Source organism: Antechinus flavipes, chromosome 4 (assembly GCF_016432865.1).
Source record: "Antechinus flavipes isolate AdamAnt ecotype Samford, QLD, Australia chromosome 4, AdamAnt_v2, whole genome shotgun sequence".
In the NCBI taxonomy this organism is placed as follows: Eukaryota; Metazoa; Chordata; class Mammalia; order Dasyuromorphia; family Dasyuridae; genus Antechinus; species Antechinus flavipes.
In genome coordinates this window covers 181,799,152-181,821,002 of record NC_067401.1, presented here as the reverse complement: position 1 = coordinate 181,821,002, position 21,851 = coordinate 181,799,152, and the positions used below count along the sequence as shown (strand labels likewise).

The following is a 21,851-nucleotide window of genomic DNA, read 5'->3' as shown; positions in this document are numbered from 1 at the left end:
TACAATTCATTCTCGAGATAATTATCAATTTGATCTTTCTGAAGTGCGTGTTACTTCCCCTAAACTCCAGTGGTTCCCAGAAACAAATATAAAATTTTATTTGTCTTTAAAAACCCTTCATATCCTGGTCCTTTAATCTTTCCAGTCTTCTTACACTTATTATCTTTCAGATTGTTTGATTGCTCTTTTTCATTCTCAAAGAGAACTAAAATGACATCACTATGTTGGGATTTAGGTAGTATGAGTCCTGCTGTGGTTGATCAGACCAATATGAGCTTGGAAGGCTCTACCACAGATAGGGCAAAATAGTTCATATGAACATTTAGAGTGGCGATGTCTCTAAATTTGTATATCTCATATTTCTTTTGAGTTCTTGCAAATCTGCTTTGCTCACAAAGCATAGTGTCTTCTTTAATATAGGCAAGCCCCCATACTGGCTTATCCTCTTTCAAGTACTTTCTGATCCAGTGACATTGACCTCTTTGCTGTTCCTCTCACAAGCTACCTAATCTTCCAATTGTAAATTTTAACTTGTCATCTTCTGCTTGGAATTCTCTCCCTCCTCATCTCTGACTTCTGGTTTCCTTAACAACATTTTTATCTACTGCAGAAAAACTTTCCAGGTCCTCCTTATTTTAGTTCTTCTCTCTAATATTTTTCCCCCAATTTATCCTGTTTTATATTTGGTTTGTACAGCTCGAGCTTCATTAGATTGAGCTTCTTCAGAGCAAGGAAGGACCAGTTTTTTTTTTTTTTTCCCTTTCTTTGTATCTTCAGTGCTCAGCATAGTGCCTGGAACATAATAATTGGCCAATAATTGAAGAATAACTTTTTGTTTTGAAGGAAACTAGTATTGGGGAATTATTCAATCCAGAGAGTCCTAAGATCCTCCAGAGAGTAATTCCTCCTATTTCCATGAGTTTTATTGGAGATCAATAAATCAAGAGGCAAAATAAAAAGTTAAATTAACATTGGCAGTAAGTGGAGAATGTTGAGCAATAAAGATACACATAGGCATTTAATAAATACTTGTTGATTAATTGATATGAATTGACTATCTTAATACTTCTATCCCAAAATATTTACTTTGAATAAATATTCAATCATTTGAATTGAAAAAAAAAAAAAGACTCATCAGACCTATGTAAACATTGTTGGGAACTGCCTATTTAAACAAAGGCCTAAGTACACTTTACAGGGAATTTCTTAATTTCTGGATTTTAGTGTTCAATTCAACACTCGTGGAACACCTACTATATACAAGACATATAATGAAACAGTCCCTCCTCTCTAGAAATGTATACTCTACTGAGGAGTAGGACATATACAAAAATAAAAAATACAAAGAAATTTAAAAGTAATACAAAGTAATTTCCAGAGTGAAAGAGGCCAATAATTGAAGAATAACTTTTTGTTTTGAAGGAAGCTAGTATTGGGGAATTATTCAATCCAGAGAGTCCTAAGATCCTCCAGAGAGTAATTCCTCCTATTTCCATGAGTTTTATTGGAGATCAATAAATCAAGAGGCAAAATAAAAAGTTAAATTAACATTGGCAGTAAGTGGAGAATGTTGAGCAATAAAGATACACATATATAAGTTTTACTTAGCTTCAGGGTAACATTATTGCAAGGCAAAAGGAGCTTATCAGGGAGACTGCTCAGTCCCTTTATCTGGGAGGTTGATTAATAAGGACAGCATATTGGGTGATTTGGAGGAGGATGAGCTAACCTTAGGATTAGAATTGTTAACCTACTGGTTCTTTGGAGTTTCAAAGATCAGGTTTGTTCTAATGAGATAATGCATTTTTCAGAGCTTAGCCTTATCAGAACATGTTGCAGGAAATTTCTAAGATAGTGGAGTCCTTCCTCCTTCAAGATAGAAATCACTAAGGCTCATCCTATTCTTGCCAACCTGAGGGACTTTATTTTCATAATACTGTAGTTCTGTGTCTTTGATTTCTATGCTTACTTTTTTGGGGGAGAAGATATTTTTCCCCAAACTCTACCTCCTCCATGCTAGGAATATTAGGAAAGGACTGTAGTGATGGAGTGCATTCCTGTCGAGAAGAAACAATTGTGCAAAAGCATGAAAGTTGAGATAGAAATTACTACATAGAACATAGCTTTCAGTTGGAAGAGAAAGTGTGTCATCATCATCAAAATAGTTATAGTATTTTAAGGTTTGCACTTGTGCCACCTAGTGTGTGAAAGGGGGTAATATGAAATAAGATGTGTAATAACCAGACCTACTGTGAGACCTGGGGATACTGAGTCTCTCTTCTACTAAGGGCTCCCTCTTAACTTTGTTATCTATGTAACATGCAGGGTCAGTTATGGGAGACTCTGGCCTCTAAAGAAAGGAATCTTCCTTCTAACTCTTTATACCTCTACCAGAGAGGGCTAAAGGGTAGAAAATCACTTATGACTGTTATGCTGGAGAAACTGGGACAAGAATAGATTAGAGAGTTTTTAATATTTTATTAATTGGAGAGTTTAATTGATTGACTGGACAAGACTCTCATCCAGTGGTGAATGTGAGTTCTCAATGACATATATACACACATGGCTCAGCTACAGGAATAGACTAAGGCGGGGGCCGGAGTCAGAACATTGAGAGTGGGAATAGACTATCAATCTGGTTTTGACAGGGTGGTGGGAGACACCCAGACATTCTGGCAAATTGGGATAAAGAAGAACAATGACAGGATAGAGGGTAGGACCATAAATTCTTGATGATGGAAGGAGTTAGGAGACAGGAAGTCTGAATTCCCCTGTATCTTGAGTCTCACATCGACAATTTATAACCTTAGAGCAAGTGGTCCTCAGTCTTAATGAACTGGAGGGGGATTTTGCACCTAAGGGAATTGAGGCAGAACAGTTAAGAAACTGAGGCAGAACCAATTAGGGAAACTGAGTCAGGGCAATTAAAGAGAACTGTGGCACAACAGGCTTAGGTTTGGCTCAGGTCTAGGGTCTTAACAAATAGGGGAAGAATATCCAGTTGAGAGGAGAAAAGAAGCCAACCAACATATTTGAGGTCTTTTATCTTTGGTGTTGGAGAAAGGTCAAAGGAAAAGTATATTAACTACACTTTTTTTATTCATAATCAATGATAGATTAAAAATCAGAAAATCATTGCCAAAGAATTTTGGGAGCTTTCATTTCATTCAGTTGTTTAGTTCAGAGCCATGTCATTGTCATGAACCCTTTGGAGAGTGAGTGAGAGTGAGAGTAACCTCAGAATTAGCTAGATGCCATCCCACAGGTGAATTGAGAATTAGTGTAGAATCAATTTATGTCATGTCTGTGTGACCTAACATAGATGATGGGCAAAATGTGTGTGTGTGTGTGTGTGTGTGTGTGTGTGAAATATAGGGAGTATGTGTCCATAAGTATCTTTTATTCTGGACTCATATAGAGCTTGGATTTCTCCTGAAGCAGACAGAATCCAAAGAGGGAAGCAGAATTTTCTTACATTTTCTGCTTGACGAGCCACCACTGATCCAGAGCATTCCCACTAACCTGCCTTGGGAAATCAATAAGGAGATAAAACATTAGTGTCGAGAGTCAGGGCTTGGTGTAATTGTCATGGAATTCAATTGAAGAATCATGTTTCAGATCTTTATAGCTTTCAACTGCTATTAAACTGAAATGAATAGTCATGAAGATAGGGACATATAATTGGAATACAAGTCAGCTGGATGGTACCCAAAGCCTCATCTACAGTGAAGAGATCACTGGGTAAAAAGAATATCATTCCTGAAAGAATTCTCAACTCCTGAGAGAAAAGATTGGTTTTTGGTAGCAGCTTCTGTGATTGTCAAAGGAAAATCTGTAGGGATTATATCCAAATTCTCCTCTTCAAACAAGAGAAGTTGGGTTGGATTTCTATAGCAATTTAGTTTTTTCCTCTATTCAGAAACATAATTATTGTAATGGAAAGAAATTGAGGTTTCAGCCTAGATATTTAGGATGAACCAAGTACAAAGTTGATAGATGGAGCTTCTTCCTTCTCCAGAGTAGCTTTGATATTTTCCAAGACAGGAAAGGCTGAAGTTTTATATGCCCTATGTTTAATCACTGAATGTGACCATTCCATTCCAGATTCCTTCTTCTAAAAAGATTAGATCTAAAAGGTGGTTTTAGCTGTGATCCTGGTTATTCTGATACTTATTCTTTTCAAAAAATATTTTTGATATTTTAGTAATAATAGCTTTTTATTTCCAAAATATATGCAAAGATAGTTTTCAACATTCACCCTTGCAAAACCTGTGATCCAAATTTTTCTCCCTCCCTTCTCCCCATCCCCTCTCCTAGATAGCAAGTAATCCAATATAGGTTAAACATGTGCAATTCTTCTAAACATATTTACATTTTCATGATGCACAAGAAAAATCAGATCAAAAGGAAGAGAAGAGAAGAGAAAGAAAAAAAAAAAACCAAGCAAACAACAACAAAAAAGGTGAACATACCATGTTGTGATCCACATTCAGTACTCACAGTATTCTTTTTGGATGCAGATGGCTCTTTCCATCATATGTCTATTGGAATTGGCCTGAATCATCTGGTATTTATTTTTGCTGGAGCTATTTACTTTGTCCTTGACTTGATAATTTAAGAATTGGCTACAATATTCTTTGGAGTTTTCTTCTCTAAGGATCTCTTTCAGGATTGGTAGATTAGTGATTGGTAGAGCCTTTTAATGATTATTTTGCCCTCTGATTCTAGGATATCAGGACAGCTTTCCTTGATAATTTTTTGAAAGATGCTATCCAGACTCTTTTTTCTATCATAGCTTTCAGATAATCCAAGAATTCTTTGTTCTTTACAATAAAAGAGAAAGCACAATTTGGAAAGAATATTGAATATATGGGAAAAGTCAAAAAGCAAAGTGTAAAAACTATTGGAACTAGGGAAAGATAGGGACAAAATCTAATATAAATTTCCAACTCATAGCTAAGGAATGAAACTTATTATCTAACAATGTTCCTATCCTAGTCCCAAACCAATACTGACTTTCACTTCCCTGACAGAACCTACCTTCCTCATGTATCCATCCTTTTTTACATTCTCAAAATCCTCAGACTTGCAAACAATTGTAAAATGTAACCAGAGGTGGGGACTTAGAATAAGAAATGGGATTGTAAAATATAATCAGAGGGTAGGGACTTACCAGTAGAAAGGAAGATGTAATTAAAGACTTAAACTCAGGTGAGGGAGAAAAGTAGTAGTGATGTAATTAGGGGTGAAGACTCATTTGGGTAAATTACTCTCTCAAGATAGGCTGTCACCTTTTATAGTACTCAGCCAACAGGGAATCAGGGAAAAGACTGCACTAGGTCCAAATAAGGTGACCAGGAAGGGAAGGTATAATGGTGTAATCAGGGGTGGAGATCCATCCACTCATTTGGAAGGATTAGGTGCTCTGAATAGGCTATGTCATCTATGGTACATAGTCAATGGGAAATCAGGGGAGGAACTTGTGTTTGGCCAACAGGGTATAAAAAAATAAAATTAATAAAATTTTAGGTGTTCTGGAATCCCACGTTCTTCTGCAGTTGTGTAATTAACTTCATCCCTTCCAACTCCAATGGAATTATTTCTTACAGTAAGGAGGAGAAGAGGATCAAATTTTCTTATCTAAGCATTTCCTTGGCAAGGTTGTTTTCTGATTTGACAGTATTTTATTTTGACTTTTTAGAGAGAGATGTTCAAACTATGGTGGAGGCAGACAATACAAAATATAAATATTCAAAGTCTGGGAATAGCTGCATCCCTGTTCTCTGGTCTCTTGGTTCTGCTTTCAGCCTGGTCCAGCTATTAAGTAAGAAAATAAATTTTTAAAGAAACTGACTCTATAAGTAAGTGCTTAAGCTCAGCCTTCTCAGTAGCCATTTGGGAAAGTTCTTGCCATCAAAATCCTTGGCAATGTGAAAAATATTTCATTGTCAGAAATGGCTAAAGAATGAATATTAATGGCAATAAATGAAATTAAATTGTCCTTTGCTTTTCTATTATACTCATGAGTGTTGTGAGACTTGAGTGAGATGATGAATGTAAAGCACTCTGCAAACTTTAAAGTGCTGTGTAAATGCCAGTTATTATTATTATTATTATTTGTTGTTATTCTATGGCTAGCAGAACTCCAATATATTGTGATGACTTCCTTTTTGAGTCTTCTACAGGCTCTTTCTGAGTTCAAGGAGTGTGTAGCAGTATGGAGTAATACAGTAGTGTGCTGGCAATGTATAACATCTGAACTCTGACATTTGTTTAATCTATTATTGATGCTTTCTTAAATCTACATATTCAACAAATTTCATTTGTAGACATTGCAGATTTCTGAAGTACAAATGCTCACAGTGGAAATTTAACACTTGGTTCTAGCATATTCCTGGATTACACACTAAAAACCACATGCTTTTCCATCTATTCTGAACATTCTTTTCTCCTGTATGTTATATCTACCTGATAGAATATGAGCTCCTTGAAATCAGTGATTATTTTGATTTTTTTATTTGTATCTCTAATGCTTAGCACAATAAATGCTTAATAAATGTTTTTAAATTCATTCTTATGGAAAAAATTGTTCTTTTGAGAACTTTCTATGGAAAAAAAAACCAGCAGGAACTCCAACCTGAGCCCAATATGAGCTGCTATGGTGCCAAACAAAGAGGTATATAGAAAGCTTGCCATTTTCCTTGCTATATTCAAAAGGACACAAGCAGAAAGTCAGGAGGGGATTCAATGAAGATAACCTTGGAAAAAAGAATGGGGAAAGACTGGGTGACACATTCCAGTTGGAAACAGAAAACTTCACTTTCTTGTAGTTGAAGATGGTTACTTATTCAGTGCTCTCAGCACATTGCAAAAGTCAGCTACAAGAAAATATCTCTGAGATTCCTATCTTTGGAGAAATTCCCTTGGCTTAAAACATATGATGGAACCATTATAATACATATATCAATTACCTTGGAAAATAATGTTGAACTTTTGTATGGGTTTCTTCCTGAGATACCCATTTAACCATTACACTAATTAATTATACCATAAACCAACTTTTCATGCTGATTTTGTAGAATGAAAGTGATTTACTTGAAGGTATAAACCTTCAAGGTTGTAGTAAGTCTGTGGCTAAGTGCAAACTGGCACCATTTCCTGTCAAAAAGGGGCAATGGCAAGAGAATGTCTGGAAAAGATGAGCCTGGAAGTTCTTCTGGGTGATGACAGAGCCTTCATGTCAGGGGTGTCAAAATAGAGTAAAATGAGAACCAAGTTCTGAGAATGATCAATTTATCAGTAAAGTACAAATGAATATTGTTAGGATGCTAGTGTTAACTCAATGGAATTGATACAATGCTTATTGGTTCACACATTAAAGCAAATCCTTACAAGGTGTTAAGTCACTAGTATTGATAGAAACAATGCTTAAGTTAACACCTTTGAGAATTCACACATTAGCTCACACATTAATTCACAAGTTTGGGAGATTTCAGGGTTCAGTATGAGATATCCAAATTCACACCTCCCATAATCCCACTCTCAGAGGAGGAGTCAACCTTTGAGTTTACACCTCTAAAAGAGCATAAAATAGCTGAGCTCAGTCAGGAGAGTTGAGTTGAAAAAGATTGAGAGGCGAATGTCAGTTGGAGATTGAGAAGCCACGAGTCAGAGTTGAGCTAGAGGCAGAAGCTGGAAGAGCTAAAAGACAAGCTGCAAGAGTTCATGGAACCAAGGAGGGAGAGAGGCCTCTAAGAAAGCTAAATGGGCCCAAGGAAAGAGATAAGACTTGGAAGGAGAAAATAAAGGTTTAGATTTTATCAACTGGCTGCATTTGAAGTGATTATTGATCTGAACTGAAACTAAGGCTGCCTCCAGAAAATCTCCCCAAGAAACCTGCTCCCAGAGAACCATCATATATTATACAAAAGAAGAAGAACACTACAGAACATTAAACAGGATCTTTGCTTCTTCACAAAACTAAGACTTCAAATGAAAGGGACAATTCCCTTAAACAGTTTTGGGGAATACAGAACAAAGAACAAGACTTTATAGGTAGGGAACGATTTATGATGGGTTACAAGAGCTATCATGAATAATGAAATTGATATAATTGATTAAAGAGCTAAGGAATGGGGGATGATTATGTGGCAATTGGAAATGAGGGCCTAGTAGCAACTTCCCCTACTTTCCTGTAACTAGAAATGTTCATTGTAAAAATCCACATATAAAATCAAAGATAGTGGACCAGACTTCTTTGGATAACAAACCAGACAATCTTGAAGGATATATACCCTGTGGTATATAAATATTGGACATGACTCCCTGGTGTCAACCCATATCCCTCAAAGATAGCAGATTTTCTTAAGCAAGTCAACTGTATTTCTGCACTAAGTTCTAACACGAAGTTTTCATCTCTATTCCAACATGCTTATGAAAAAGACACTCATAGGACAAAACAATGGGGAAGATCTAACAGATTTCTCTCCCTCTTTTCTTCTATAATTGGAATTCTCTAGTAAGGAGAAAAAGACCCAATCAACTAATTCATTGTAGGTTGACTGAGCTTTTTGAGGAAATTACCATTAGATTATCCCACTGCTAGCCAAAGAAATACTGAGTTTGGAGATCTAACCATTATATTTTGGAGAGAGAAATTCTGTCTTTGGCTGATTTTCTTTCATGCTACCCTTATCTTTATCCCCTTTTCTTCCTCTTTACCCTATTCTATTCCACTGCAAAAAATGCTAGGAAGAACAGAGAAAATCAAGGTCGTCAATGAGCTAGGTTTACCTCTCCTTTCTATTTGCCTATTCTTCTTACTACCTACTACACAAAGATATTTCTCTACCTCTCTCTTTTTCTCCTTCCTTCCTCCCTTCCTTTCTTCCTTCCTTTTTTCCTTCCTTCCTTCCTTCCTTTTTTCTTTCCTTCCTTCCTTCAGTGGTTCTCAAACTTTCATTCTCAGTATTTTTACATTATTAAAAATTATTAAGGATCTGTCCAAAGGGTTTTTAATGTGGGTTTTGTTTACCATATTAGAAAGAAAAGCTAATATTGAATTTCTAGCCCTTGGGAAAGAGTTTCAGAGATTCCCAGTATTCTCTGACCACACTTTGAGAACTACTAGTCTAGGGAATATGATCATGTACAATCTAACTTCAGATCACTTTTTTTTTTAAATTATTGGGGAGAAGGGAAATGCCAAACTCTATGTCTAAGAAAGTTTGATTTCTTTACCTCCAAATACCAGTTTCACAATAAGCACACAGAGCAAATAGCAAAGAAACACCTTAATCCAAATGCAGAAATCAGAGAAGATACACATAGGAGAATATATACTAGACAATGTAGAGTAAGGAATTCAGAGAGACAGAAACAGAAACAGAGACAGAGACAGAGAAGGGGGGAGAGAAAAAGAGAGAGGAATAGAGAGAAAGTTCTAGATTTCACCTAAAGTGAAAGTCCTTGAAACAAATTGGGGATAGGTTCATGATGACTACCTGCTTCTCAGATGTCTTCTCAGAGTCTTTTCTTTTAGTAAACTGAAATGAGGTTAATTTCTTTCTTCTTCCCTCTCAAAGGTAGAAACAATAAGTGTTCCCATAGTAACTTGATATTTGAAAAGTCCCAAACAAAACTGAAGCTCCTTGGAGCTCTCCTGCTCTAAGTCTATCTTGTTCTTCACCCAGGGTAAGGCATTCATGTCCATCAATAAGGAGAGTCCCATACCCATAGGTTTTGTTTGGGACAGGGGTTACATCTGAAATATAGTAAATGCTTTTTCTTATAGTCACATATTGAATTGTAAATTAATAAATAAATGAAAAAGCATTTATTTAGTGCTTACTATGTTCCAAGCACATTGCTAAGAACTGGGGTTGCAAACAGAAAAATTGAGACAATATTGATTCATATTCTTATTGAAGAAGACAATACATCAAAGAAAATTCAATTGCAAAGAATATATGTAAAGTCTTGGAAATCCTAAGGGTGCTAATGTCGTACAAGTGTCAAGGTTTAGGAGTCCTTCAGTTAAGTCAGTAGGTCAGATGGCAGTGCCACACTGAAGAATCTGAATACTCCTTGCTCTTCTTGTGAAAATCCAAAAAAGAGGCTTGCTATGTGCTGAACAATAAAAATAGAGAGTGCTAGAAGACAAAATCATTCCTTTTAAGGATGTCTGAGTCACTCAATATCATTGGCATTTTGTATTTTATTCTAGAGGCTTAAAATGAAGTCAGTCAGTGATTAAGATGAATTTTAATAGGGATAAATGTAATGTAATCATATTTGTAATTATAATTAAACAACATTACCAGCACAAATACAGAATGGAGGAGGTAAAGCTTGATCCCAATTTGTACAACTACAAAAACTGCTGAGTTTAGTACACGGAGAATTGTGGCAACCAAAACAGGTAGTGCAGTCCCCCCAACCTCCGCAATTGGGGTTAAGTGTTTTGCCCAGGATCACACAGCTATGAAATGTTGAGTGTCTGAGACCAAATTTGAACTCAGTCCCTCCTGACTTTAGGGATGGTACTCTATCCACTGGGCCACCTAGCTGCCCCAAGAGTCTTAAACTAATCTTTGATACATGTTGTCTATTGTGAGAAGTCATAGTACTGATTATATAAAACCCAGACTAAAATATTCTCTGAAAGACAATGAAAATTGGAATGAATCCAGGAAATGACCAAGATGGTGAGGATGCTCCAAACATATGAAAGGATGATTAGTAATTGGTCTGATGAAATTTGGTATATTTAATCTGAAGAAGTAGGCTTGAGAGAGTGGTTAACATGGCACTTATGTAGTATTTGAAGTATTTGAAGGCCCTTTCTGTTTGGCAGAGCTCTCTTCTTTTGCATGGTTCAAGAAGAAAAGGAAGGGGAGGGGCAGTGAATAGAGGTTACACAGATTTTTGCGTTGTTAAAAGGAAAACTCAGTTTTGAGTCACATAAAAACGAAATAGGCTAAGTTAGGAGGTAATATTATTGGATCTATCAGATGTTAAGTTAGAATGCTGTAGAGGGAATTCATCCATAGCTACAGGTTGGAATAGATTATATTTGAGTTTTTTCCCTTTTAGAGATGAAGTGAACTGAGAGTAGTGTTGAACTCTTAATGCAAAGTAGAACAGATATGCTATAGAGTAAAATGTTTTTCAAAATTTGTTTGGAATAGATGTCCTTTGGGACACTAAAGCTTTGAAGAATTTATGTTAAAAGAATTTTGGAGATCATTAAACCAAATGATGTTTCCTGAGATAAGTGGTGAAGAATTCCTGAGAGACAGCTAGAAGTTCTGGATAGAGCAGAGCAAGTTTGAATTCTAGAATCTGGATGATTCCCACTTCAGAGCTTTCCTTGAATCCTCCTTCCCTATCTTACCTTAAGCTGTTAATGACACACAAAGATAGATTAGACAAAAGGAAATTTTAGCATTTTATGTACAGAGCATATGATATTCATTTGAATATTTTTGATTACATTTTCCACTAAGATGGGATTGTTGTATATAGATCTAGAACGAGGAAATACTCAAAGGGAATAGAAAGAATTTGTTATTCAACTTTGACTCTTCATGATAATTTTTGGAGTTTTCCTGGCAAAGATCCTGGAATGGTTTGCCATTTTCTTCTCCAGTTCATTTTATAGATGAGAAACCAGAGACAGTTTTTGATTTAGAAATTAGACCTTTACTAGCAAATATTCGTGGAAAAGGTTCGAGATACCAGTTTCCGGATTAGAAATTTTACTAGCGAGTATTTGAGGAAAGGGTAAGATATTCACTTAAATCTGGTCATACACAATAGTCTGGCTGCCGTACAGAAGGTAAGACTAAGAGAAAGGAGACACCGTGCAGAGAAAGCCTTTTAAAATGAAAGTAAAAATATTTCCCTCTGTATCCCTCCCAAATGGAATGGATATATGTGGTTTTCTATCCTTAATATTAGTCTCCAATTCTACACACTACATAAAGGGAATTGGGAGTAGGGAGGAAATAAAAGGGAGAAACTGAAAGGGGTGGAAAGAGGAAAAAAATAATCTTTGACATTTTACAAATCTTTAGAATGTTCAGGAAGGGAACATGGCAATTACAGTTCTTTTTCAGCAAAATTTAAGTGGCTCTTAAAAGAGCCTTTGGATTCTTCAAATCAGGAGTCCACCAGAATACAACTTACTTGGAGCTAGTGTACTTGGTTACGGCCTTAGTGCCCTCCGACACTGCGTGCTTAGCCAGCTCTCCGGGCAAAAGCAGGCGCACGGCCGTCTGGATCTCCCGCGACGTAATGGTGGAGCGTTTGTTGTAATGCGCTAGGCGGGACGCCTCTCCAGCGATGCGCTCAAAAATGTCGTTAACGAAAGAGTTCATGATGCCCATAGCCTTGGATGAAATGCCCGTGTCCGGGTGGACCTGTTTTAGGACCTTGTACACATAGATAGAGTAACTCTCTTTACGGTTCCGCTTGCGTTTCTTGCCATCTTTCTTCTGTACCTTGGTCACAGCTTTCTTGGAGCCCTTTTTCGGGGCTGGAGCGGACTTAGCAGGTTCAGGCATCTCAACGGGAAACCAGTAAATATGAATACGGAATTCCTGCTACAGAGCGACTTAGTACTTATACAGGACATATGCAAATAGAGGTACCTTCAAGGTCCCTTTCTGATTGGAGAATTCTTAGTAAGATTATCGTGACTAAGCATTGTCCAATGTAAATGTCAGATTCCAATCCTGCTTTCCTATTGGTTGCGTAATTATACTTCGTGTCCAATGATAGTGATTTTCTTCACTTCCTAGTGCTGCATCAGAATGCCCTAAAGCTGTCTTTCCATTAGGGATTTTTTTCCCTCTAAACTTTACTGCTCTCGATTTGTATTTTTCGTGTGGACGCGAAAAGCTGGGACAAAACCTTGGAATTATAATTGTTTAGAGGTGTTGCTGGTTCTAATATGGCGCATGCATATTCTGCTCTATAAAGGTGTTCTGAACATCTGGGTCAGGAAGCCGTGATGCTGGAGCTGTTGGAATTGCCTGGCGGGGGAGATTGGCCCATAATAATTGTAATATACAGCTACTGGCTATCTTCCAGGACTAGAAGTTCAGCACACTGCAGTGCGATGATCGTTGCACAGAACGGCTTCCTGCCATTTTACTACCGCACAAGACCGCAAACCTCCATTTTCACAGAAGTCAAAAAGATCTTTTAAGCCAGTCTATTCCCTGCCCAGAACTATTTTTGAGGGAAAAAAAGATGTTCGCTGTGCTTTGAGCATTTGTTTTTGACTTCATTTGAACCGGACTATAGTCAACTCCGCCCATCATTAACATTAATCTAAAAAGAATCCAGCTATGCAGAATCCGTGGACGTAGAATTGGAGGAATAGCTCTGGACTCGGACATACTGTTATAACACGGTTCATACTGAACAAAGAGAAATTAAATTCCTTGAGAGCAAGGGCTATTTTGCCTCTCTTCACAAATTAATAATTTCCCCATTATTTATCCTATCTCTTTCAGCTCTTAGCACAGATCTCCGAACATAGCATGCTTCATATATGTTGAATGAAAGATCTTGTTGCCACCATTCAACTTATCCTCACTGTAGGATTTTAAAAATGTTTTGAAACGATCAAATTCATTGTTCATGAATGTTCATGACACATCCACTGTCATAGAGCTGGATCCCCACCAAAATAGCCATAGCATTCTACACTATTGGGTAATTAATAATCAGTTACTTTAATAATATGGTATTAGGAGCTTCATTCAATCACAAAAGAAATGGATCAAAAATCTTATTCTAGGGAAATTTGCAGTCTGGTATGCAGTCAAATCTAAGGGGGGAAAAAACCCAAACATATCTTTCCTTAAGGAGTTTATATTATTAGAGAAAGTAGAGTTACACCATGAGATAGTTTCATACAGAGCATTAACACTTGGAATGACTTCAGTACAATTATAAAGTAAATTTTAAAGAGCAGAATATTATACAGAATATTAAAAAAAAACTTAAAATGAATGCTGAGGCAATGCAAGAATAATTAGAACAGATGTTGAGTTCAAGTTACTGTGTATTCTTTTTCATTTCTAGAATTGTATAAAAAGTACAAGTTACTAACTAAGACTTACAGAAACACTAGATTGAAATAGCATGGCTTAGTGGATAGAGTTCTGGACTTAGATTCAGCAAGGCCTAGATGTGAATCCACTTTAAATACTTATTAATTCTCTGAATTTAGAATAAGCACTTGTCTTCTTGAAGGTCCATTTTCCTTATCTGTAAAATGGAAATAATAGTTGTTTCTGCTCATAGGGTTCTCCGGATGGTCAAATAAGATATATGTAAATACTTTGGAAACCTTAAAATGTCAATTGGTATTAATAGTTCCCATGGGAAATAGATCCCAAAGTCAAAGAAATTAGCTCACTTCAAGCGATACAAAATTTTATAGGGATATAAAGGGATACAAAATTATAAAATGAAAACTTGATGTTAATATCATATTCAATATTTATTGAGAATTCAAGTTAAAAGGTTTATTGAATACTTATGATGTAAGGTACTTTTGAGGTTTTTAAAAAGTTTTGGAAAGTTTTTTTTTTTTTTTTTTTTTTTTTTTTTAAGTACAGACATAGAATATTTATAAAATGCTGCATCCAGGGGCTATCTCCCCAATTTTCACTTGAATTATATTAGGTTCCCAGAGGATGGATCAGATTCAGAGATGTATTCAATCTTAACACTTTAGTCTAGGAATCACATTTCCATTAGCCTCTATCACTGCATGTCCTTTCTATTAACATTAGTCTGCTCAATTACCTTTTAGCAAAGGCAATTAGATTGTTGTGCCACAGTTCCCTTTTATTGTTCTGCCTCAGTTTCCCTAATTGGTCCTGCCTCAGTTTCCCCAATTGTTCTGCCTCAATCCCTTTAGTTGCAACCTTTCCCCGCCTTCAGTTCATTAAGACTGATATAACTCAAAGGTTATAAATTGACAATGTGTAAGCTCAAAATAAAGGGGAATCCAGACTTCCTGGCTCTAAGCTGGACACATCCTTAACTCCCAGTTAGAATTTATAGACCTTACCCCCTCCCGATGGTTCCTGCCTGGAGATTCCTGCTCCGTAGAGTTTGGACTCCACCCCCTTGCCTTTGTTTAGCTACTGTGTATAACCATGTCAATGAGAACTCACATTCTCTGCTGGATGCTTTGGACATCAGCTCTGGAGGCATCATGCTATCAGCACAATCTCTCTCTTTCAATAAAATATTATAAACTCTCTGATCTCTATCCTGCCTCAGTTTCTCTGGCATTATAAGATGAGATAGCAAGAACATTAGTTCTAAGCGTCTTTCTGCTCTCCACTCCTCATCTCAAGCTTCAAATTTGGAGTACATGGTAAAATGCATAGGTAGAAAAGGTAACAGACAATTCCTATTACTTTCAGGGTTTGGCAAGGAGGGAAAACTCATGAAGGGAAATGACATGTCCAAAGAAACAAGGAGAATGTTCAGGAAATAGACATGAGCAAATAAAGGTTTTGTTTAAGCTATGTTGGGAAGAATACAATATACATTTCTTATGTTGATTAGCTGTCAGGATTTAGCTAGGAAGATGAGCATTCAATAATAATAATAAAAACTCAACATTCATAAAGAGCTTATTATGGGCCAAGAATTATGCTTAGCCTTTTACAATTATTACTTCATTTGATCCTCATAACAACTCTAAGAGTGAGATGCTATTTATTACTCCATTTTACAGATGAGGAAACTGAGGCAAATAGAGAGGTTTAAGTGACTTGCCAGCATCACTTAGCTAGTAAGAGTCAAAAGTTAGATTTGAAAAATAACTTTAGAATCTGAAAACTGGGAGACTGAAAGCTTTCCTTTATTTCCATTTCTCATAGCCATACATTGCTACTGGAAAAACCATAGCTTTGACCATAGTGATTGTATATTCTCTCTAGGAAGTTAACCTTCAAGTAGGCTTTTATCCTCCTCCAAAGCTTCTTAATTCTTCATTTTCTACTATCAAAGTAGTATGATTTTCCATATTTGAGATTGTTATTTCCCCTGGCAACTTTGATTATAGTTTTTGATTCATCTAGCCTTGAATTTTGCGTGTTGTACTCTGCATAGAAGTTAAATGAATTAAGATTGTAACATACAGCCTTTTAAAAAAATTTTTCCAATCCTAACCCAATTACTTATTCCATGTTGGGTTCTAAATAGAGGTTGCAACCCTTAGAATTTGTGGTTCCTATTATGGTTGATTTATTACTGTCCAGGTAGAGATACTTTCTGAGAAGTTATGTATATGGTCTCAAATTTGGATGAATTTGTTCAGCACTTCGTAGAAGGTGGAGTTGTAGTGGACTAACCTTAAGTGAGATCTGAGTTTGTATTCTAGATCCAATGTTGAGTTAAATGAAACATCTTTCTGATTTCATTTCGTTAGCAAAACAATGGTTTTCTCAAGACCTCTAACATTCTAAAATGTTCATTACTATTATTTTTCACATTAATAATCAATTTCTTGGAAATAATCTTTGATGCCAGAGACGACTAAAGGGACAAAAACAAGATTAGTTTCCCAGTTTACAAAAACAACAAAAAGGGAAGGCTGAAGGTTACAGAAGTTTGAAGACTTTTATGCAAATGAAGGATTAGTTTATCTAATCTCTGATTGGGTTAAAACTTCCCAAGTAGGAAGAGCATCTGTAATTAAGCAGATTCTTGACCTACTTTGTGATTGGCTACTTTATCGAAAGCTGTTTTTAGCCAATCCGAAAGCCTACTTTACCCTACCACAAAATGGTATAATAGGTTCTGTTGTTTGACGTTAGGTAGTTGCTTTTTTTTCTTCGTTCCAAGCTTACTATAGTCGCCATGTCTGGAAGAGGAAAGCAGGGAGGCAAAGCTCGCGCCAAAGCTAAGACCCGATCATCCCGGGCTGGTCTTCAGTTTCCTGTTGGTCGTGTCCATCGCCTTCTTCGCAAAGGCAATTATGCCGAGCGAGTTGGTGCCGGTGCTCCGGTATACTTAGCTGCTGTGCTCGAGTACCTGACTGCCGAAATCTTGGAGCTGGCGGGTAACGCTGCCAGAGACAACAAGAAGACCCGTATCATTCCTCGTCATCTTCAGTTGGCCATTCGCAACGATGAAGAGCTCAACAAACTGCTCGGCAAGGTTACCATCGCTCAGGGCGGCGTCCTCCCTAATATCCAGGCCGTGCTGCTGCCAAAGAAGACCGAGAGTCACCACAAAGCTAAGGGCAAATAGAGTGTCTCTGTCCGTTCTTTAGGACGTACTTTCCTTGCCCTTCTCTATTAAACCAAAGGCTCTTTTCAGAGCCACGCATCCATTCAAGACGAGGGCTGATAGCATGTTGGATTACATGTCTTTAAGTAAAACATTTAGGACACTAGAGGGCCTATGTCCTAGATATGTTAATAGGTTTGAACAGCCATTTCCCCCCTCACTATCAACATCCGGTGCATTTAAAACGTTAAAAATATAAACCGTTAACTCCAGGTTCCTTAAATGTGTGGCTTCTGAAGCAACACAGGGGGAATCAAACAAGTAGATGGGCTGAGGTAGAATGTTATTCAAGCTAGCTGCAGTTAGGAAATTAATGGGAATTTTTTAGTATTGGGATTACAAGATTGTCATATATTAGCTGCGATAAAATGTTTCTCAAAGCTAAGCCAACTGCAGCTGGGAAATTTTTTTGGGGCTAAATCTTTAATATTGGAAAAAAGATTAGGTCATAGAGAAATTAAGTGGGCGGGGGAGTACAGTGCATTTGATAAAGGGAGACTGGGGAGATCTGGAGGATGAAAATGCGCAGGAGAAAAAGAAACAAAGGCCCAAACAAATGGGCCAATCCTGTGTTAGCGCGGTTTTTTTTTTTTTTTTTCAAATTTCACCCAAAGAAAACATGTTGGTCTTTAGCGTGACGTTAGTAATTTTGGAGGACCAATGGAAGCATATATAGGATCAGAAAATGTATTTTCAGGACAATGCTGTTTGCTCCGTTAAAAAAAAAAAAATCAGTATCTGGAAGAAGTTATCCTGCTTAAAGGAACCGTTTGCAGAATTGAAGGAGGAAGGGCATAATGCATGATTACCCAATCAAAATGCCCAGAATACATAGACTAGAATTATCAACCAGTCCTGAGTCACAGCTCGGGATTTGTGTGTGTTGCTCGGTCCAATCAGAACTTACTTTTACTCTATAAATAAGGTGACTGGCGCTCAAGTTTTCATTTCTTGTTTGCTAATTTCTTGCTCAAGATGGCTCGTACTAAGCAGACCGCACGAAAGTCTACTGGCGGCAAGGCCCCTAGAAAACAGCTAGCTACTAAGGCCGCTCGTAAGAGCGCACCAGCTACTGGTGGTGTGAAGAAGCCTCACCGGTATCGGCCCGGCACTGTGGCCCTGCGAGAGATCCGCCGCTACCAGAAGTCCACCGAGCTACTCATCCGCAAGTTGCCCTTCCAGCGACTGGTGCGCGAGATCGCTCAGGACTTCAAGACTGATCTTCGTTTTCAGAGCTCAGCCGTGATGGCCTTGCAGGAGGCCAGTGAAGCCTACCTTGTGGGCCTTTTTGAGGACACCAATCTCTGCGCCATCCACGCTAAGCGGGTGACTATCATGCCCAAGGACATCCAACTGGCGCGCCGTATTCGCGGAGAGAGGGCTTAACTTGCCATCTGAACCCTAAACGCCTCCAAAGGCTCTTTTCAGAGCCACCCACTTTATCAATATCAGTAGTTGTAACCTAGTAAAAATTTAGGGAGGGCCTATAGAAGATAGTGCAAAGAATGCTACTGTCTTTTAAGTCACATTACTTGTCTACCTTAATATTTTAAACATAAGACGTTTCCTTTTTTCCCCTGAGATAGTTGGAATTAAGTGACCTGCCCAGGGTCACGGCTAGAAACTGCTAAGTGTCTTTAGGTCATATTTAAACTCGGGTCCTCCTGAGTTTAGGGCTGGTACTCTATTCACTGCACCACTTAGCTGCCCTCTTAAAGTGTTGATGTCACAAGTGATCATTGTAAGCTGTTTGACAATCTTTGCAAGGGCAGAGATGAGAATGAAATGACACAAAGGAAAGCAAAAACTCTAGGGAGAGCATAGTGACATGTAATAATAAGCCTATAAAGGAGTAGGATCCAACTAGAGCGTGAGGATTGTTAATTTATTAGAAAAGTACTCGATCTAGGAAGAACAAGCGACAACTGGGAGTTTCTTGAGCAGGGGAGTGACAATATTACTGAACTTTGTGGAGTGGGTAGTGGAGAAATAATAGCAGGCCATTGTACAGGGCCAAGGATTTTAAAAGCTTTTACTATGCAAATCAAAACCCCTTAGCTTGGCAACTCAGCCATAGCATAACTCTCTAACCATTGAACCTTGTCTATTCATTACAAGGGTGAATCAGAAAAACTGGTTTTATTTCAGTTAAAACCTCTGGGATTAGCTGTATTTTTTTTTTTTTTAAGTAACTAGTTTCTCAGAATCCTAGATTGCTCGTTTGTAAAAGAAGGGAGCTGGAGTAGGTTCCTTCTAACTAAAAATTCTTTGCCATTTTATTTTTTGTTTTAAAGATTTTTTTTTCTGGTGATTCTGAACTTGGAAAAACAGGCATGAACAAGGAAGAACAGAGAGCATAGAATGTGAGAATAACTTGTTTCTTTTTAAAATAAATAGATTCAACAGTTTGACTTACTGATAGTCTCCTTTTGATCACTATTATCTTCTATAAGTTCTTTTAAAACGTTCCCAATACTCTTCATTTCTTCTATGTTTGGCACAATTATTAGCTAAGGTATCTGGTCCCTTCCCCAATTTCCTCCTTTGTAATAGGTTAGTTAGAGTCAAGCAAAACCAATGCACATACTGACCATGTTAGAAAATGTATTTCATAATTTGCACCACAGTCTTTGTAGGAAACATTCAACATTGGTCCTTTCCTCTCCCTCTTTTTTTCTGCTCCCTCCACTTCCTCCCCCCTATCAAGTTTTTCTTTTGGATTCCTTATGCATTTACTCATTTTCTATTAAGAAATAATTTTTATACCTAGGATCCCAAAAGTCTCCGCAGCATTTTATACTGTTAAAAGTTCAAGCTGATTCAAATATACAGTATCCCAAAAATCTTCAACCAGGTTTAAGCTTTATTGAACAATTTACTTATAAATCTTGATATTTAAACTTTGCCATTTTTTAAAGAAAATTTTTGAAAATATGTTCCCTCAATTTGCATTTTAATTTTAACTATCTTATTTATTTGCTGAGCCAATTGGGGTTACTTGACTTGCCCAGAGTCACATAGGTAGGAAGTGTGTCTGAGGTCAGATTTGAACTCTGTCCACTGTACCACCTAAGCTACCTCAAATGCAATCTTGCATTCTTGGTAGAAATACAATGTAGTCACAGTGAATAACATCTTTAATATGTTTTAGTATCTTCTTGTTTATCTAATCTTGAGAAATTGCTACCAGATTCATGTGTTCTGTGGTATTGCTTCACTTTCTTTGTTATCACTACCCCTCCTTGCTAAAGAGGCAATAAAGTCTTCAGTTAGAACAACTGGGCCTCAGTCAATAGGTTTCCCAGAACCGTTGAAAACTTGACCAAGCATATCTACAAACACTGGTGTTCGAAAAGTATCTCCTGTAAATTCACAGGCAATCTTGGCATCTATACCTGAAGTCCCTTAAAAAACCTGAACTCCTGCTTTGCTACCACTAACATCTAAAACAGAGGATATTAATTTTATATATGTAACAGTGACTACTACGCTGGTCTCGCTTGCTTAAAGGCTTAAATCTGTTACATTTCACTGTTACATATCATTAAGGGAGTATGCGGTATTTATGTAATATAGCTTCTAGAGGAGACAGCAATAATTAATTTTAAGGTTCCCTGACCTTAGGGAGCTTCTGTTCTAACAAGTTCAGTGATTCTAAATTTTCTGGCTTTGGAATTTGATCTTGAGGCCCTCTGATCTAAAAATGCTATTGTTCTGTCAATGATTGTAAAAGTCCTCTGGTTTAGGAATATAATAATATTTCTTCCCTTAGTTTTAGGAAAGCTGTATTGGTGATCCTGAGATTATTGTTCTAACAATCTAATGATTTCAAGTCTTCTGGCCTTAGAATAGTTCTACAAACATTACTGTCTGTGATAACAAATTCTTGAGATTATTCCTTGATTCTACCCCTAGCCTATAAAATTAGCATATCAATGACATGAAGAACCAGATAAATGTGTCTCCTTGTTTCAGGTTCCTTGCTGAATATTCTCATAGAATTTAGACTGCTTCAACTGGCATTACAATTACAATCAACTTTGTCCCTTGACTAGGAAATGAGTTCAAGGCTGCAGATTCTTTTGAGACACTTCACAATACCAGTCTATAACCCTCAACATTTTTGGGGTCTCTTCCCAACCTAAGCATTTGGGGGCCCAGTATGGGGAGAGTCTGGCCTCCTCTGGCTTGATTTCTTCCTTGTCAAGGTAAGTCCCTTCCCTCCCTCCCCACTCCACCACCACCACCACCACCACCATTTTTTCTCCCACAATCTTATAATTGGGACACCCTAAGCCACTGGGAGAAGGTTTATCTGGGTCATAGTGAGCTCCATTCTCAGAAAGTTTTCCTTGATTATAAAGGGCTAAAACTTTGAATAGGTGCACTGGAATGGGACAACCAAGCACTTAAGGCTAATTACCTTTTGGACAATGCTCTATTAGCATATGCTTGGAAAGTGGCCCTTCCCACTATTCTATGCTGGCTGACTCTTTTGGTGTTTACAGATAATTGTAGGA

At 37.3% G+C, this 21,851-nt stretch overlaps 3 protein-coding genes across 3 annotated transcripts in view; 2 read left to right on the top strand and 1 right to left on the bottom strand.

Moving 5' to 3' along the window:
* Nucleotides 1–11,680: 11,680 nt before the first annotated feature.
* LOC127560816 (histone H2B type 2-E-like) lies at nt 11,681–12,612 on the bottom strand. The gene has a single exon (XM_051995692.1). It carries the CDS (start codon nt 12,564–12,566, stop codon nt 12,186–12,188), a length of 381 nt encoding a protein of 126 aa, XP_051851652.1. The 5' UTR covers nt 12,567–12,612; the 3' UTR covers nt 11,681–12,185.
* Nucleotides 12,613–16,855: 4,243 nt separating this feature from the next.
* LOC127560811 (histone H2A type 1) lies at nt 16,856–17,370 on the top strand. The gene has a single exon (XM_051995688.1). It carries the CDS (start codon nt 16,900–16,902, stop codon nt 17,290–17,292), a length of 393 nt encoding a protein of 130 aa, XP_051851648.1. The 5' UTR covers nt 16,856–16,899; the 3' UTR covers nt 17,293–17,370.
* Nucleotides 17,371–17,455: 85 nt separating this feature from the next.
* The window catches only part of LOC127560821 (histone H3-like), a 35,177-nt gene continuing 30,781 nt past the window's right edge, over nt 17,456–21,851 (top strand). Inside the window, exon 1 of the mRNA XM_051995698.1 lies at nt 17,456–18,632. Coding sequence (XP_051851658.1) covers nt 18,307–18,632 — 326 coding nt within the window. The 5' untranslated portion in view covers nt 17,456–18,306. The remainder of the gene's footprint in view (nt 18,633–21,851) is intronic.